The sequence below is a fragment of the Patagioenas fasciata genome, chromosome 3 (assembly GCF_037038585.1).
Source record: "Patagioenas fasciata isolate bPatFas1 chromosome 3, bPatFas1.hap1, whole genome shotgun sequence".
Taxonomy (NCBI): domain Eukaryota; kingdom Metazoa; phylum Chordata; class Aves; order Columbiformes; family Columbidae; genus Patagioenas; species Patagioenas fasciata.
The window spans coordinates 68,737,499-68,755,447 of NC_092522.1; the positions used below are offsets into that span (position 1 = coordinate 68,737,499).

The 17,949-nt window shown below is 37.9% G+C and overlaps 1 protein-coding gene across 5 annotated transcripts in view; it reads right to left on the reverse strand.

The window, feature by feature from the left end:
* Nucleotides 1-17,949, reverse strand: part of LAMA2 (laminin subunit alpha 2) — a 362,981-nt gene that overhangs the window by 14,063 nt on the left and 330,969 nt on the right. For 4 of the 5 annotated variants that reach the window (XM_065833304.2, XM_065833299.2, XM_065833305.2 and 1 more), the window contains 7 exons: nucleotides 16,418-16,556; nucleotides 11,913-12,033; nucleotides 9,468-9,686; nucleotides 7,975-8,123; nucleotides 4,539-4,715; nucleotides 3,514-3,730; nucleotides 1,840-1,899 (listed from right to left, as the gene is read on the reverse strand). In XM_065833304.2, the coding sequence (XP_065689376.2) occupies nucleotides 1,840-1,899; nucleotides 3,514-3,730; nucleotides 4,539-4,715; nucleotides 7,975-8,123; nucleotides 9,468-9,686; nucleotides 11,913-12,033; nucleotides 16,418-16,556 (1,082 nt within the window). The remainder of the gene's footprint in view (nucleotides 1-1,839; nucleotides 1,900-3,513; nucleotides 3,731-4,538; nucleotides 4,716-7,974; nucleotides 8,124-9,467; nucleotides 9,687-11,912; nucleotides 12,034-16,417; nucleotides 16,557-17,949) is intronic. The other variant, XM_065833301.2, reaches the window with a different exon arrangement.

Genomic DNA, 17,949 nt, shown 5'->3' on the forward strand with positions numbered 1-17,949 from the left:
TTCTTTGTTTAATGTGCTGCTGTTTTCCCTGGTGCTGTTGAAAGGCCCCCACAAACAATATGAGAAACCAAATAACTGATGGATGGAAGTAACAACTGTTAAACTCCCTGAGCTGCCTAATGCAGACACGTTACCCAGGGGGTAAAGAAAGAAACCCCTCCCTGTCTGTTCCACTTCTATTAAAGTGGTGCAACAATGGAAGGTAAAATATCTTCTGCCCAGTATAATTTTCTCTTTTTAATTTCACCAGGTCTTCTAATCTCTGGCCCTAAAGCTCTTGTATAGGGGTACCTGGGGCAATGAGAGACCATGGTAATTACCAGCTCTTACTCATGTCTAGCTTTTGCCTCCCACTGAGAGTATTGTGAAGAAACGACTCAAAGGATCTAACACAACACACTATCCAGACAATACCGCTGGGGAAAAAAACCAAACTTTGATAGCTGCAAGCTCTGTTTTCAAGCACTGTGGTTGATATCATTTTGGATTGGCGACAGTCTCTTACTTGAGCCCTGACTCAGCAGGGACCTGCAAAGCACAAGGTGCCGTGCTTTGATGACAAAGAGCTCTTTCTGTGAAACATTTTGAAAATGTCATGAGTGACTCATCAGGCACTGAGATTTCAGCCGCAAACAGGAAATTTCTTTCCCCTTCTCACTCAGTTTTTCAGTAGTGTTGTATATTTTGCTTTCACACATCACAAAAGATCTTCACAACAGTACAGACCACTTCTAAAAATTAGTTTTCCACAATGAATGCTCTGGTTTGAATGTGACAGAGTAGAACACCATGCATTACAACAAGTACACATCAATGTGCAACGGAGGGAAAAAACAGGGAAAATTCAGCAGGATTAAAGTAAGTTATGAATGTGTGATAGCAGTCTTCCAGTGATCATCAAATAATAATAAAAAAATCGTATTCCCATAATATTGGGTATAGTTTCTAATTATTTTAAGCTTACAAGTGTATCTAGAAGTTTAACAACTATGTTGATAATAATACTGTGTATATAATACTTACAATAGCATTTGGGCTTGCCAGAATTTGAAAACAGGGACTAAATACTGGTACTTGAACAACAGGAAAGAATTGGAAAATACACTAACACCCACTTTTCTAGGGCAGACTTTTAGATATTACATGCTAAAAGGATATATTTTTACAGTATATTCAGTCCTAGGCTGGTACATGTTAGTAAAGGGTCTGGCCCTGACACTTTAGGTGCGGGCTGGAATCATAGCAAGCGTACACCGATTCTTTACTGATATATACTGATCAATAATAACAAACATCCATTAGGCTGATGTGAAAATGTCAGTAAAAGGGAAAAAGCAAAGAGGGCACGCTTAAAAATCTTACAGGTTTTATTCTCAAGCTTGCCTCTGGTTTCACTTTACCTAAGGACAGCCAGCTTTACAGCCTTCACAAGACTGTGAACTAGGCATGGCTTATCTGCCTATTTTAAAATATTCTGTCTTTGCTTTTTTCAGTAATGGCCTTAAGGTGTCCTAGATTTAAACCTTGGACTACTTAATAATCTTCCATGTTACCTGAGAGCCTCAAGACTGAACTCTTCAGCTGCACATTACTTCAGTCTTGTCAGATGTCAGGAACTTGACTGGCATGTCAAGAAGCTAAGTGTGTATCACAGTGGAAATGAAGAATTGAAAAGCCCACTGGTGGACTGTCACACATTCTCTGCAAGTAGTGCTGTATTAGCTATCACAGAGAAAGTAATTAGGGGAAAAAGGGAGCACCACTGAAACAGTCCCCAAAGCTCACTGAATAGTGTTAATAAAACAATGAAATAATGCACGGAGAAACAGTAGAAGATACCGGCATGGAGTCAAAGGCGGAAGTAATGATGGCACTCTTCATTTCAGTGGCAAGCGAATCCTGAGAAGCAGTGAATAATATGAGGCAGAAGCAGCAGTTACTCAATGTTGGGAAACATTTTGGCATCTATAGCAAGCAGCTGCAGCAGACTAGTGACCAGTGTATTTCCCAACTGTCCTACTATTAGATCTTGTTTTGCCTTTAGTAGAAGGTAGTTTTTTTTCATTTGGAATTAAACCCTCCCACCCCCTTTACATGCAGATATATAATGAAGATTAAAAAGAGGTCCTAAAATAACTTACTTAGATGTCCTATCTGGAAATAATTTTTTTCTGCTTTATATTTTCTGCACATACAGTCCTTCTACACTGTGCTTCTGTATAACTAACTGTCATGAGTGCTGTCTCATTAAACTGTAGTTACTTATTTTCTTGCAACATTCCCCAGAAAAATACTTTGAAGAACTTACTTAGATCAATGTAAAAACTATCCAAAATCTTGTCTTATTTAAAATACTTCCAAGTCTTCAGAATACTAAAACAGTTTTATTTTTTTCCAAGAGCAGAAGTAATGGTCTTTTATTCAGATTCTTATTTTGAACTCCTTTTCCAAGTTATCATGGCTCTAGATATGTAATATACAAAACTCACCTAGTTACAATAGAACTAGTTTCCAATATGAGTAGATCTATTCCTCTCATTTGCGCTATTTAAACATTAGTGTTTAGAGTCTTAGAAAGTGTGTACTCGCTCTCTCATGCGCTTCTGTGTTTTTTTATTTTGTTTGTAATGTTTGTTCAAGGGATAATAGGACTGCACTGTTTCACATCAGTGAGCATTAAACTGGATGACCCTTTCTACCTTGTTGTTGCCTAGTTAATTATCTTTCTATGGTAGCCTTACTATACTGCAAATTTCCTTATTTTCAACTCCAAACAGGAAGGTCCATAGGAGCCCTCATGTTACAACTACTCCACCCTGTGGGAATGAATCAAAAATGTCAGGTGTGAAACCAAAATGAAGATTAAATCTGACCCAGTGTGGACACACCTACCAAAATGGTTAAAAGTTCTTACTGCTACAATTGTGACAGAAGAAGCTTCTTCTTAAATTTCATTGTATAAGACTGCTTGCTGCTGCCTGGTTGAGATCTCTGGCAACAACAGCTGAGCTCAATTTAGCACTGACTGAGGTTTCAGTTCTTAAGTTCATAAGTCTCCTGACTAAAATTATAAAATAACAGTGGAGGAATGGCCATATCAAACAGACCTCTCTGGTTTACCTGTTTCTTCATCCTGTCCCTGATGTGACTGTTACCATGTGCTTCAGAGAACAGCACAAAAAATATCATAAGGTCACGGATTTCCCATAGAAAAATTTCCCTTCCCACCCTCATCGGACAGTGCTTGGCTTACATCCTGAAGTGCAAGGGTTTAGGCCTAAGCATGCAAGCCAAAGGGGATTCTACTGTTATATCATTCTTTAAAATTCTTTTATATTACTGTTGTGATAATCCAAGTATATGACATCAACCAATGTTCCCTTTACAATAGCATGCTGAACTGTTACTCTTTTTGTACCAAATTACTTCATTATTCTTGATGACTAACTTTTCAATTTTGCCTTGGAAGAGAAACTTTTCAAACTTTACCTGAGTGAAGTGATTTACACTTACAAGTGCTGAAGACAGAGATGGTGTTGGAGGAGGAGGGGAAGCAGGAGGAGTCTCTGGTCTGTCTTTGTCCCCATTGGTGTCTGGTTCGGGTTGGATCAGGACTGTTGCATGGACTGGTTTATCTTCATCCTCAGGTGGCCTAACCTCTGGTTCTAGAGAGGGACATCGTCCAATATCTGCATTTTCAAAGGACACGGGTTGAGCAAAGTCCATGGGGCTGAGAATACACAAAGAAATTGATGTCTGTTATTAGTTTTTCTGCCTTTTTACTAGCCATTTATAAAGAATAGCTATGTGCTGCAGTGTAATTCCACTTCACAGGACACAAGAGCCAGGATTCATCCCATCTGTATTAGGTAAAGAAGCAGGACACTTATATTAGAGGTGTCAGTCACCATTGGCATTCCTTCCTACAGTCATTGCAGAGAGACAGGTATCCTCTTCGGTAAACTTCACCAGCCTGGGTAGGCTGAATCACATTGTGGAGAAGTTCTCTCTCATGTGCACTTATGCACTGTGGGATTATGAGATCCTACTTTAGGTACTTCAGTTATATGAAAGAAAAACTTAGATGGGAACTTTCTACAGAGGTTTTACATTATTCACCATTCCTTTTCTTTTTACTTAAATGTTCCTTCCAGATTACTGCAGCATCCAAATTCATTCTCATGGTGGTTCTCAGAATTTGTATGCACTTGGAGATCAACCTTGTTTAAAATAAAGTGTTGTAGTACACCATAAATATCTATCACTGAGGCAAATTTTACACCAGTGTTACTGTTGAATTTCTCTGATTTTATGGTTAAGTAGGCAGGGGTTAGCTTTTCTGTAAAGCAGTTCATTAATTGCATAGCCTAGGCAGTGTATATTGCAGACAAAGAAAGAGAAGGGCGTATTAAGAAAACAGATAAAATTCTAGGATTTGCTGTTAGTATGATTCCTTGCAACAATTAGGTTTTTTTTGACAGCCAAGATAGATAACCAGACCTCATTAACTGGACATTTGTGGCATCAGTGAGACTTACGTGGCATTAATGACAAGATTCCATATACAGCCTTCAAATGGTGGTATGTTTCTGACAGGTGCAGTCTGAAACTGAGAAGAAGTACCCCCCACAAAGAGTTTCCTAACAGAGATGGGCAGGTCTGTTGGTAATCTCTGAGTCTGGCCTTTGTCTTCATCTACTTGAACAGTGAACATCCTGTGAAAAAAAATATTTGAAAAACAATGAAATATATATTATACTCTGGTTATTGCTTGTATTGAAATCACCACTCTGCAGGCCTCATTTACTCCTACACCAGCTATAACACTGAGCAACCCAAGTTATATAATTAGCAGCTCACATTAAATGCATATTAACCACTAGAAGGTTTTCAGCTCCTACTGTGCTTGGTAGTTCTCTGACAGAGCTTGGCAAAGCTGTGCTGTGAAGAGGTGATAATATCACTGCTCACTGGTTGAACGAAAGAAGTGGTTTGTAGTGTGGCAACACTGACCTGGTGAGAGCCCAGCTGGCCATGCAGTGATGGTTGATATAATTATCTAGTGCTCGGTGGGACGGGGACAGCATGGGGTCGTGTTTTGTTTGGGCTCCCTGTTTCCTGGTTTGTACAAGTTATTACCTTCTTGCAGGGGAACAAACATGGCTACAGACTGCTCTTATTGCAGAATTGACCACAGATACATACTGTAGAGTTTCTAAAAGATCTGGTAGCTTTTGTTTCTGAGGGAAACTGCAGAGTAGAACTGCTGATTGCTCTCCAGGTAGTGATACAAGTGCTATGGTTTGTTCTTGTGGGTAATGCACATGCTACAAGTTAAAGACAAAGCTGTCCCATGGAAGAGAGATGACTGTTCAAGTTGAACAGAGGAAGGCAGAAGCCTCTGATGCACAGGACCATTGGCTGACCAAACCAAGTCAAAGAATAGAAAAAAGAACAAAGAGGAAAGGGCTAGTTGTGGGTTCATACCACATTTACAAGGAAACATAGTAAAGGAGACATAAAGTGAAAATCTAGGTTGCCAAGCCATACATTATGTATACTGAGAAAGCACCATTATTATCAGGGCTGTGGAACTGAGAGACAGTGCATTATTTTGATGAGTAATATATGTAACAAAACATAGTGACAAGAGTCAGAAATAGAACTGCTGTCTTTGGGACAATTTATCATTAATGAAACATAGAAAACCTCCAACTTCCGAACAAATTCAGCTTAAGGTGAACTGAGTTGCAAAGGATGGATAAGAACTTCAGTAATTCTGACGGTGAATGTAGAATGCTAGTCGGCATCATTTTTTTATGTTGTTAGATCCTATTTAATACAGTTTAGTCAGGAGAGAATCAGGACCATGACAAAAAGCTATATATGTCTCCAGAAAACTCTGATATTATTTATGAAGTGCAGGTTTCATTTCAAATATGTTACAGTCATGCTAAACATGAGGACCTAATTATTCAAGCATCTTTGACTAATTTAATTATCTAAGCCTAAGTTGGGTAGCTGTAAGGAAGCAGCTTGATTTTTCAGAATTACTGAGCATCCTCAAGACACATCAGAAATAATCAGTTTCTGGCAAATAATCTCATTTTTTTCAACTACAAAATTACATTTAACTTCAATATTCTTCATTAACAATAATTATAGAAGTCACCAACTGAATATTGAAAACGTTTATTGAAAAGAAGCCAGTTTTCATATGTAAAACAAACACTTGGCTTATTTACACAAGTCCTAGATAGAAGTGGATAGTGACTTAAGTGCCTGAATTGTATAACTGTTGTACTACATGCAAATTGTCCTATTTCCTCATAGTTTTGAATGGATTCATTTGGTCTAGAAAGCTGTAGAGTAAGAAAGTGGTTAATTTTTCAAAAGATTGGAGAAAGCAGGCATTAAAAGACTTATCTTTTGGGACAATCTCTAGGATTTTCCCCAGACCCTTCAGCATGGGAAACAGGAGAGATTTCTCTGGGGGTAGTTCAGAGCAACAGACTAATTTAGGTTCTGTGAAGTGTCCCAGAGAAGGCACTTCACTGCCTTGAGAGGACGTGTAGGGAAATTAGACTGTCAAGACTTGAATTAGCCTTTGTGTTGCTGCATTTTAGCCATGGCTACTGATTTGTCTCATTTTCATCAGCATGCACTATTTCGTCTCCAGTCATTACCATAGTAAACATTTTTGCACCAAGCAGAACCATACAATGATGTGCATTAGTCTTCAACAGTATCCTGTAATTATCTCAGAAGAGAAAGCAAATACTTCGTAATTACATGGACAATTATCTCTCTGAAGAGTTTTCAAAGGATGTTCCTCATATTTAATCAAATAAAGCTTGAGTTTGTGATGAGCAGAGGATGAGTTAATCTTAACTTGAATCTTTTCACATTATTTCAGGTTACAGAAACTGCAAAGTTCAAATGATTTGTTTTGTAACAGAGGTTCCATCTGAACAAGCATTACTGGATGGCACTGTACAGCAATTGTGTCGTGATGTACTCTCACAGGTCAAGCTACTGTAGTTGATATATCACTGCATAAAAGATCTTTGTTGTTTAAAGCTTCTTATTATCATCTGCACATTTGTGTTCTGTCACAGTGACACAAAATGTTTCACAAAATGTAGTCATCCATTTCTGAAATAACTTTTTTTCTCCCAAAGAATTTGCAGTTTTACACTGAACTAGTAATTGAAGCTGAGGAGAGATTGTCTGATGGCATTATTACAGTTTTTTTTTTTTTTTACTGATACAATAGAAATTCAGTAAGAAAATTATACTGACAAAGGACAAAGCAAGACAGAAGAGCACCTGGGGACTAAACAGACAGGATTGTTGCTCAAGAAGGCTGCAGTGTTTGCGAGTGAGAGGGTGAAGCCTAGTGTTCAGTGGGCTTGGATAATTGCATCTTGTAACATGCTAGATGTTACATATTCTTTCTGATTTTTTTTAAACAAAGCAGAAAAACATTGTAGATAGTGCCCTAATCCTTTGAATGTCTGCACATTATTTACACATTTGTGTGTCCAAATGTCCACAACAAAACCTATTTGGAACAAGGGGTGTTCCAGGCCATAAATAATAACCGACTGAGTCAGCATCTCAAATAGGCTCCAGGCTGCTGTGCGGCTGCTGCTGATACACTTTAAAAATGTTTTTTCTCTACATGTCTTGAAAAGGGGATTTACTGCACCGCAGCAGTATTTCTCATCCACAGATTTGATTAATATTATAAAATATATTTGCCAAGTACTAGAAGGCTAAAGATACAAATTCAGATCTCTGGAGAAATAGGTTGATAGCCTAGGAAAGCATGTAAACCCAGCTCTGCAGAGCAATAAGCCCTGTCAGAAACTAACTTCTAAAAATTTGCGTGGATCGCTAAAGACATTGGTACATTCGCTTTGTTGAATTAGCTGTGCTGTGTGGTCTGTAGGACTTTCAGGTATTTGTTACCCTTTAGCTCTTTCTATCCGGACGGAGTGTGCTCTGCCATCGTGGAACTCGCCAGCTTCTGGTCTGACGGTGATTCTGTGGGGATCCCGTATCCCAGTGGAGATGTGCACTTCTAGTCGACCTCTGTTCAGGAACACTGCATAGTAGGCCTGCAATGTGTATGTTGGTATTAGAAGGCAAGTTACATTTGGAAACAAATTATTTCACTCAGTTTTACATTAGTGTGTATGTTTTATTTTCTTACACTGTTTTTTAATTTGCTTACCATAGTCAAGATACTGTAGCTTTGGTTCTGCTGCTGCTGCCGTATTCAGAGCGTTTTGCATTTTTATAATGAGGAATGGATAAAATGAGGTCATGCTGGAAAGCCTCAACAAAAGATTTAACTCTCTGCATACCTGTTTGCAGGGAAAGATGGAGACTTCTAACCTACAATTCTTCTGATTTTTGCTGTTACAAGGCCTGGTCTTAAACCTATCAAGCCCTGAACAGCATAGATCTCAGTGTGAGTTCTGGGTTTGGAGGGCTGGCAAATCACACTAGTAGTTACTCTAGCAACCAATATAATGTTGTAGCAGATTTCAGGATCTGACCTCCAGTTGCTATAGCAATGAATGTCATGCTCACTTCTCCGACCTGTAGAACTGGGTAATAATAAAGGAGCCCCTACCCTGAAGTTAATGTCATGTGGGTGAGCCACCATAATGTGTTGTCCCTGGAGCATGTTCCTCCAGGTCACTGAGAGGTCTCTTCCAAAACAGACAGGAAGAAGAAAAATGAAATATCATTTCCCAGAAATCCAGAACAAAGAAAGCACCAAAATATCCTGTTTATCTCTGTTGTAGTATATCTGTCTGTAAGGTTTTTAATTAATCAAGATTTTAATTACTTCTAGCAGCAATCATGCTTTTACCAGTTAGTCACATGGACTCTGTGTGTACTTCCTCTGAACAGACTGATCCTATCCTCTTCTTCAGAAAGGATTTATACTGCAGATTTGTATTTTATGGGAGAGAAGGAGATGCTGGAATTCTCTTGATTATTTTACTCCACAGCAGTGATCCCAAACAAGGGGTTTGGATGGAAGCAGAATAATCCTTACTTACGTCTATATAAACAGGAGTGAGAGATGTTTCCAAGCATTAATAATGTGTAAGTAGTCCTCAGAATGAGTGAAGAAGAGTATTCTCTTACATTTAGGTTTGATTTAAAAAACAACATGGAAGCACCTATATGACACAAGCCCAAATCTGTTGTTGTTTAGTAACAAGTAATGAGTATTTTACTGTAAATCTTTAAGAGAAACAGCTCCTCCAATTAAAATAAAAAAAATTCTGAGCCTCTATCAGATAAAGGATAACATTAGAAATAATGTATTCCCAAGCACTGACTTTTAATTTAAGTAGAAACATCTGACTGTCTTGAAACAAATCAAGTGGAAGAAGTTCAGTAAAACTGTCAGTTTTCTTTCTCTTTCCCTAGGTTCCTCATACCTGTCCCGTCTGTCTGCGCTTTCTTCTCAGAGTGGCAGCTTTCCTTCCAGTGTATCTGCGCTTTCTCCTGGGGGGGACAACTGTGCCACTTGTGCCAAACAAGATGATCCCAGACTCATTCTTGGTGCTGAAGGAGAGGTTGATTTCTGTGCCTGTGTCAAAGGAGACGGGCTGCAGTTCCACAAAACCTGGCTTGGGGAAGCTCACCGTGTAAATGTTCTGTAGGAGGAAGAGAATAGGAAAGTCCATTAATAGCATTAAAAGAAAGAGTTTGCATTTGCAGAAAGATTTCTTAACTAAAGTAATAAACTACATAAATATAAGTAGTGGGAAGAGATGGAAAGTAATAATAACCACTAAGCAATTTACTTCTCAAACTGTTGTGCAAACACTGATTTACCTGTTTACATCTGCCTTCATTAGAGTATTTCTGTCTTACGGGAAGGCAAAGTTCCAGTTTTATTTCGGTGTATCCTCTTGGATTAAAAATAACTGCTTACAGATGTTTTTTATATTAAAGTTTTCCACTGAGTTAATACAGTGAGATTCTGCTTTTAAATCAATACAACAGCCAATATGAACATAAACTAGATTCTATTATTTGTCAAATGTGCCCAGAAAATACTTTCCTTTAATCAGTCATGATTCCTTCATCATTATTGCTTCTCTAAGCACCACTGCTTTCTTGATGACTCAGGTTCATAAATGAAGCAGTTGTGCGTGGCCCAACTCTTTGGATATTGGTAGCCATTAACACAATTTAAAGAGTAGAGTATGTCATCAAATAATACATCAGTGCATACTCCTGAAGATTTTCTCTAATCACTGCCAGTTCTTGTACTCTTCCAGATGGGGAAGACCACTCTATGGAAACAGTGACTTTTTCTAAACTAACTCGCCATTTTTTTCAGTACAGTAGAACTCAGCATAACAGATTATGCTAGATAAAATCATTGCTGTTGATGTTCACCTTTCTCTGAAATCTGAGGGCATTTAAATAATTAAGCGTATATCCAGTCCTTATCTTTTGCTTTTACTTCACTTCTTTTTAATTATCCTACAAACCCTGTTTTGTAGAATTTGGATATTTTATTTAATTCCCCAACAAAATGGTTAATTCAATTAGATTACAAATTCTGAAACCTCAAAAGTTACAAAATATTGTGAAAAGCTTCTAAGATTTACAGCAACAGAAGAACACCAAAATAACTGGTTTTCCTGTTCAGCAAGGAATATACAAAAAATACAAACAAATATGAACTTCTGTAGAAAACTTTTGCCAAACCTAAATTCGTAAGACTTAAAAGCATTTGTGCAATCTGGTTGTTTATAGTTTAGTTTTGTCACAAACCTGAAAACTTAAAAATGGCCATCTCATGACTGATCCATCTAGTCTACTATCCTGTCTGAGAGTCCTATTGTTGTGTGCTTTTTGCTCTGATGAAGGCCAAAGACAGAACTGATGAACAGAGCAAAATAGGCTACTCATATTTATTTTGGCCTGTCTGCATTCCAGTCACTGTTCAAAGGAAATTTTCAGTGTTTGGGAGAAAAGAGCACGTGTCTAACAGTAACTCATTTTGATTTGCTGTAGTGTTTCCTGATATGGAACTCTAGATGATACATGTGCTTGCGAAAGTATCTTAAATAGCATACATTTCCAGGGAAGAAATACAAACTGTTTATTGGGAGACATGTCACCAGAAATATTTTTTTCTATGTGAAGATTCTTCCATGGAAAATTACTATATTCTTTCTCAAACTTAGAATCAGACTCCTAGAATGTCATATGCATTGAAAGCCTGTTAATTAGAAGAAGGAACAACTAAAAATAAATAGACTTGAGTTGTATTAAAAGTTAAAATAATTACACCAATTTTGCACATTCTTTGTGATCAGTAAGAAATATGCCTTCCAGCTCAGTGGTAGCTCTAAACAGTAAGTGCTCTACAGTCCCTATCACAAAAGTGATTTGGTTTCATTTACCCCCAAACACACTGTGATTTTCAAAGTACCTCAGGTTTCCTGTAGTGAATGATTTTATATTAACATTTTTTTAAAAAATCATTTTAATCCTTATATTTTATGTGTATCAACATTTTTAAAGCTTTTTGCAATATTGTAAGTGCCTAATTCTCCCTCATTAATGCCAACAATTCCCGTTTTAGTCATCTAAAACAGAGTTACACCACTGCTAAGGAATTCAGAAAATCCTGCTCCTTAGGGACAGGGATATTACAACTGTCCAGGAATTTTGTCCAAGAAGTTAGGATCTGGAAAACTGGTCTGCTTGCTGATCAGACTAGTTAATCTTTCTTTCTATAAAACAGAACCACTCTGATTTTCAGGTCAGATCCCTATGTGTGTCTGAATATGCATTATACAATCAGAAACCAGAAAACATTTACACCCATTAAGACCAAAATACACGGAAGTCAGACTAACCTCTAGTGTGCATCCTTTGGTCAGACCAACAAAATCAGGACTACTCAATATATTATATGGTGTCCTTGAAATTTCAATTTCTTTGAGGCAACCTGTGTATTTCTTTAAGTTTACTTCAGGCCTAAAAAACATTTAGAAGTAGAATGTATTTTCAAAAACAGAGTTTAAGGAGAACACAGCTAGACACTCACACGCACTTTCAGATGCACAGATGCTTGACTTTTTTTTTTTTAATACACACATACTCAAATGAATACATCTTTCCTTCTACAACTTATCAGCACATATTGCAGTCTGCCTTCCATCACTCAAAGGTGTAACAGGAGATTCATCTCATCTTCAACTGACAACAGTCTTAATTTTTAATTTTTTTGTTTGTTTGTTTTTTTGGGGTTTTTTTGTAAAGGAGAGCTGTCACCTTTGCTGTTTAAATGCAGTGAGCTATGAAGTTAGTAGTTGTTCCTTAAGCAAAGCAGAAACGTGCCAGCTTGAAAATTATGACAATAAGGAGAGACCTTAACTGGAAGACTGATGTTTCATCCATACTTTGTTAGGTTTGTTACAGGTTTGTTACAGAAATTGACTATCCATCCAAGACAGGAAAATTATGTAACCGAATTGCAAAGTTCCATGGTTTGGCTCATCAGCTGGTTGCCAGAAGAAACGAGAAACCTCCTGAAAATAATACCAAAGCTAGCATTGCTGAATGCAAAAGTATGATTTCCCAGGCCTGGGAACACCAGAGTGCGATCATTACTGCTGGCAACATCTGAACCAGGCTTGAAAGAAGAAAAGCCTTATAAAATCACTTCAGGAAAAAAGCTGCCATTCATATCATGAAAAGTAAATCCAAAAAGACAAAAAAGCACTAGTTAATTCGCTCACAATATTACCCATGAGTCTTCAGTAGAATATCTGAATATGGACAGCTCAAAGAAAGAAAAATGAATTGGGAAAATAAATGAGGAGTTAGAACTGTGGGGAGAAAAAAAAAACCCAAGCATGTGAGCTCCCTGGAAGGAAAGAAAATATTTTAAAGAATATTAATTACAGAACAAAACTAATTTGCACAGATACTGTTCTACTGCATGTTTTGATACTGAAAGCCATTCTTTGTGTTACAGCCATCCTAGCAAGCGCGGTATGTTCTCTAGCAAATTTACATATCTGAAACTAGGCATCTGGTTTACTAAAATAATCCGTACTTTGCTTTGTTTACGGTCACGTAGCTATGGTCACCTTTCATTTTTTATTATTTGCTTTCCTAGCTCTTCCCCAGTTCCTTCATAGCTTGATCTTCCCAGCAGCAGATGAGTTTTGCCATGTCATTGTCAGCAGTGCTCACTGTCTCCTCTCTTTGCCACCCAGAAAACACCCATGTTCCCACCCTGTTCCTGCCCTATTCCAGTACAGACTGCACTCATGCAACAGACTGCCATTGTTGTCTTATAATTCTCAACCCATATGAACTCTACATCCTTGTAAACATTTAATACTTGCTTGATGTTTTCCTAAGACTTTTTTTCCCCTGTTCCATTCCAAAACATACAGAACAAGGAAGTTCATTCAGATCACAGGTTGGGGTTGGAAGGGCCCTCTGGAGATCATCTAGTACAACCCACCTGCTAAAACAGGTTCACCCAAAGCAGATGGCACAGGAATGTGTCCAGGTGGGTTTTGAATGTGTCCAGAGAAGGAGACTCCACAACCTCTCTGGGCAGCCTATTCCAGTGCTCTGGCACCCTCAAAGCAAAGAAGTTTCTCCTCATACTCAGATGGAACCTCCTGTGCTTCAGTCTGTGGCCATTGCCCCTTATCCTATCGTTGTCCACCACTGAAAAGAGTCTGGTCCCATCCTCTTGACACCCACCCTTGAGATATTTATAAACATTTATGAGATCCCCTCTCATCCTTCTCTTCTCCAGGCTGAACAGACCCAGCTCTCTCAGTCTCTCCTCATAAGAAAGGTGCTCTAGGCCCCTAATCTTCTTTGTTGCCTGCTGCTGGACTCCCTCCAGTAATTTTTTTGTCCTTACTAAACTGGGGAGCCCAGAACTGGATGCAGGGATGCAGTACTTCAGATGCAGCCTCAGATCTCGACTTTTTTTGTTGTTTTGTTTTCTTTTGTTTTTTCCAAATTTGGATCAATTTCAAGGGAACTCAGGAAAAGATTCCTGGAGCTTGGGAGGAAATAATCTTTCTCCGGACTGGGGAAGGAAACTACATTTTTGTACTTCATGCCATGAACTAAGCTGCAAAACAGCGGAGTTCATTACACATCTGAGCATATCAAAGCAAAATAACGGACACCAATAGTTGCAAATTGGAAACAATCAGGAATGGGTGACCTTTCCTGTCCTCCTGTTCTTAAACTCAGAAGCAGCAGATATCACAAAAATCTACACCTAGCTTTCTCATCCTCCTCAGTAACCACTTCCCTGCCCAGGAGCACAGGGCTCCTCACCTGACCCGGGACTATGTTGCTCTTCCAGCTCCGAGGGTCAGAATGAAACTTGGCAACACAGCTCACCTGAGCTCTACCTCGGTCTGGTCTCATCAACAAACACAGCTGAAGTAAGCAGCTGTGTGAAGAAAAAGTTGTTTGTGTAGGCATGTGCACAGTGTGTAAGATGAGAGTGTTAAGCACTTGGGAGCAGCTTTGCTTGATGCAGCAGGAGCAACTCGCTGAATTAACCGCCTTAGCATAGCAGCTGGTGTAAATACTGCCCACACGCTGCTTCTGCATTGCTGCCAGTGCTTTCAAGCTGCACTTACTAACACATGCAAGTCATGCAAGTAATCTGATTATTTTTACCTTGCTTTCATACTAGGGTGAGAGAGAAAGACAAAAAAAAAAATCAAAATTAATTGTAACAAATTATACTTATTAGCAAGGTTCAAATATTTCACACTGTGACAGATATACATCATTTACAGACAACACAGAGTAGATGGCGAAATTCTACATATGCTATCAGACTATAAAAATTAACAGGGTTACTCTGCAAACAGCTACCTTAAAATGTAGTATAATGGAAAACTTTCATAATTTATTGCTGTATATGGTCGTGAGGAAGAGCAAACCATGTAAAGAATTTGGCAGAACTGACATGACCTGCTAATTACAAAGTCATGGGTACCTCAGTGTCTATTGTTTGCAGTGGCTCAGCTTTGCCCTAATCTCCCTTTCCCTATTTTTGATTCTAATTTACTGTAACATTCATCTTGCCCCAGTGACTGATGAATCATAGCTGCAGGCAAAATGGTTACCACAGGCCCAAGTAGCTGTGGTACACTGATTTTCTAAGAAACCACAAAGGATTTTCTGGAAGATAATGACTCTAGATATTTCCTTATGCACTGATGTGATTTCACAATTACATAATACAGTGTTACATTTCATGAGTAAAATAGATCTTAGATCTTTTTATTGCTGGGTGATTTGACATCAGAGGTCAGCTATTAACCTAATAAATTAACAAAGACATCCATCTTTTAGTTGCAGAACAGCCTGTGGACTAATCACAGCAGTTCCTTGTGCACAAGACCACTTCAAGACTGTCATTATGCCACGTAGCTAAAGCTGACATAGATTAATGGGCTTGTTTCTGTCTTGCTCATCTGTCCACTGTAGCACAGAATTCTCTTGTTCTTGTCATTACGAAACTACTGAATATTCATTTAACCTGCAGTAAGTTTTTTGGTCTACTTAAAACCATACAATACAATTACTGAGTTCAAGTATCTGTTATCCCATTTCTTTGGTTTATTAAAACTTAAGGTAAAGTTTATCAATAATACTATGCAATATGTTAAAAATAAATACTGGGAATTTTATTTGTGCAAGAAATTCAGGATCAGGTTTCTGAAGGGAAAGGTCACTGTATTTCATTCTATTTACATTAAATATATCAGAAGTATTATATCATATATTTTAATTCCTGAATACAATAGGAATTTTATCTAAGCAAACCAGGAACTTGTATCTACAAATAATTTTAAATTATATCCAAACACAATATTTTTATATATATTGAATGTATACTGACTCTGATTATGCAAAAACATGCATACCCATTTAACAGTAATACTATAAGGAGTAGTTTGTAGTTCAATTTTTCTACTCATGCACAAGGTAAACACTTGTGCTTAATTTTGTGGAGGTATGGAGCCATTTCTCTAAGTCTGAAGTCACAAATTCTATTAATCAAATAAAAGAATACTTTAAAAGTCAGCTACATCATGGTTCTTGTATAACACCAGAAATCTGAACTGCACTATTAATGCTGTTTCCATTGTATTTGTGTAATGTGAGCTGTGCAAAATACATTGAAGTACATAACATATGCAAATAAAGTATTGGTCTGCTGTGGCAATGTAGGGTACATTGGGAACTCACCATTCACTTACTGCGAGTGAACTTGAGAAATAAATACAGATAAGAAGATTCCACTGCATTTACAACCCCTTACCAAAGGTAAATAAATTGGCTTGAGCCATGTTACCTTAGATTTCTCAGGGTTGGCAATCCCCCAAAATATATCTTCTCATGCCCTTTTAAGTTGAGCCCAAAGTGGCTGCCTGTAGAAGTTGTTGCTATGGTGTCTTCTTCATTGGTGTCTATGTCTACAATTGATATGTTGGCTGGAAAAGATGTGAGATTAGTTTTAGAATATCAGACATAAACAATGATATCTTAATGTAAGAAACCAACAGAGAAATATTTGGAGGGTTAGCAGGTGAGGGGATGGGCAAGGAGGGCTGTATTTCACAATTAAGACCCTGGATTTCCAAATTGTCAATTATGGGCAAGCAAAGAGACCTGCATTTTCCTCTGTTTCCATAACAACCTGAAAAGCTATAGCAATTCTGTATGCTTTATTTTTATGTATTCTCTAAACCTGTTTCAATTTGGTATGTTCTTTGTATCAATGTAATTTGGAGCTAACACTTCAGGACAAATTCAAGACAGAAGAAATCACTTTACATTTAATTTTTTATTTCAGTCCAAAGGCTGTCACTTGAGCAGGATTTTTTTAGCACAAAAGTTTGTTAAGCATTGTCATTATGTGCCTTAGAGATTGGTGATCAGTCACTCTAAAACATTTTCAAACCCAAAGCCGTCAGTTGGCATCACGTCTAATCTCAATCTTGAGTTGGTGATGTGCTACATACAACCATCCTATATACATGCTTCTTCCATATATTTTTAACGCATGGTCTGTGTTTGAGATGTGAAGGCACTGCAGGGGGCAGTGGAGGAAGAGTGTGTTTTAGGGGCTCTTGGTGACCCTGAAGGTTCAGAATGCAAAGACTTCAGGATACAAAGGCACAAGGAATGCCACAGATACCATAAATAAAATTAATTTGGCTCAGGTAAGATTCTAACAGTCCTATAACTAGATTAAAAACAAAAAAAAAGGGGGTTGCTGGCACAATAGCCAGCAACCTTTGCGATCTTACTAAGTGCCACCACTTCACATTTTGCTCAAGTAACAGGCTAAAGAATTAGTAGCCCTTTTGAAGATGTTCCCAGTTTTTTCCATGCAGATTCAGATCATGGCACTCTGCATATCATTAGGGAATATAAAACAGTTGTTGGCTTTGTCTACTGAGATAATGCACTGAAGTAATTGCTTTTTTAAAGTACCTTGGGGCATGCTGAGCATGAGATGACTGTACAGTATGAAAGCTGTTGCTGTCCTAACAAAAATCATGCCCTTTTTTTTAATGATTTTGAACATCAGGGAACTGATGAAAAAGTTTCTTCTTTCTCCACTCAGAAGCATTTCAGAATGTAATTTATGTAACTGTAAATCGAAATTATGCCTGAAAATTAAACTACCTGTTCATAAAAGGCCATTTCAACAGTGCAATCACCCATGTGCAGCTCAACACACCTGTAATCTAAGAAAAATAAGTTGCTAAATCACTAGAACTTTATAATTCCAGTAATTTTGCACATCATCTTCCCCAAGATTAGATGGTTAGCTGCACTGCATAAGTAACTTGGAATGTCATGGTGTCAGCACCACAG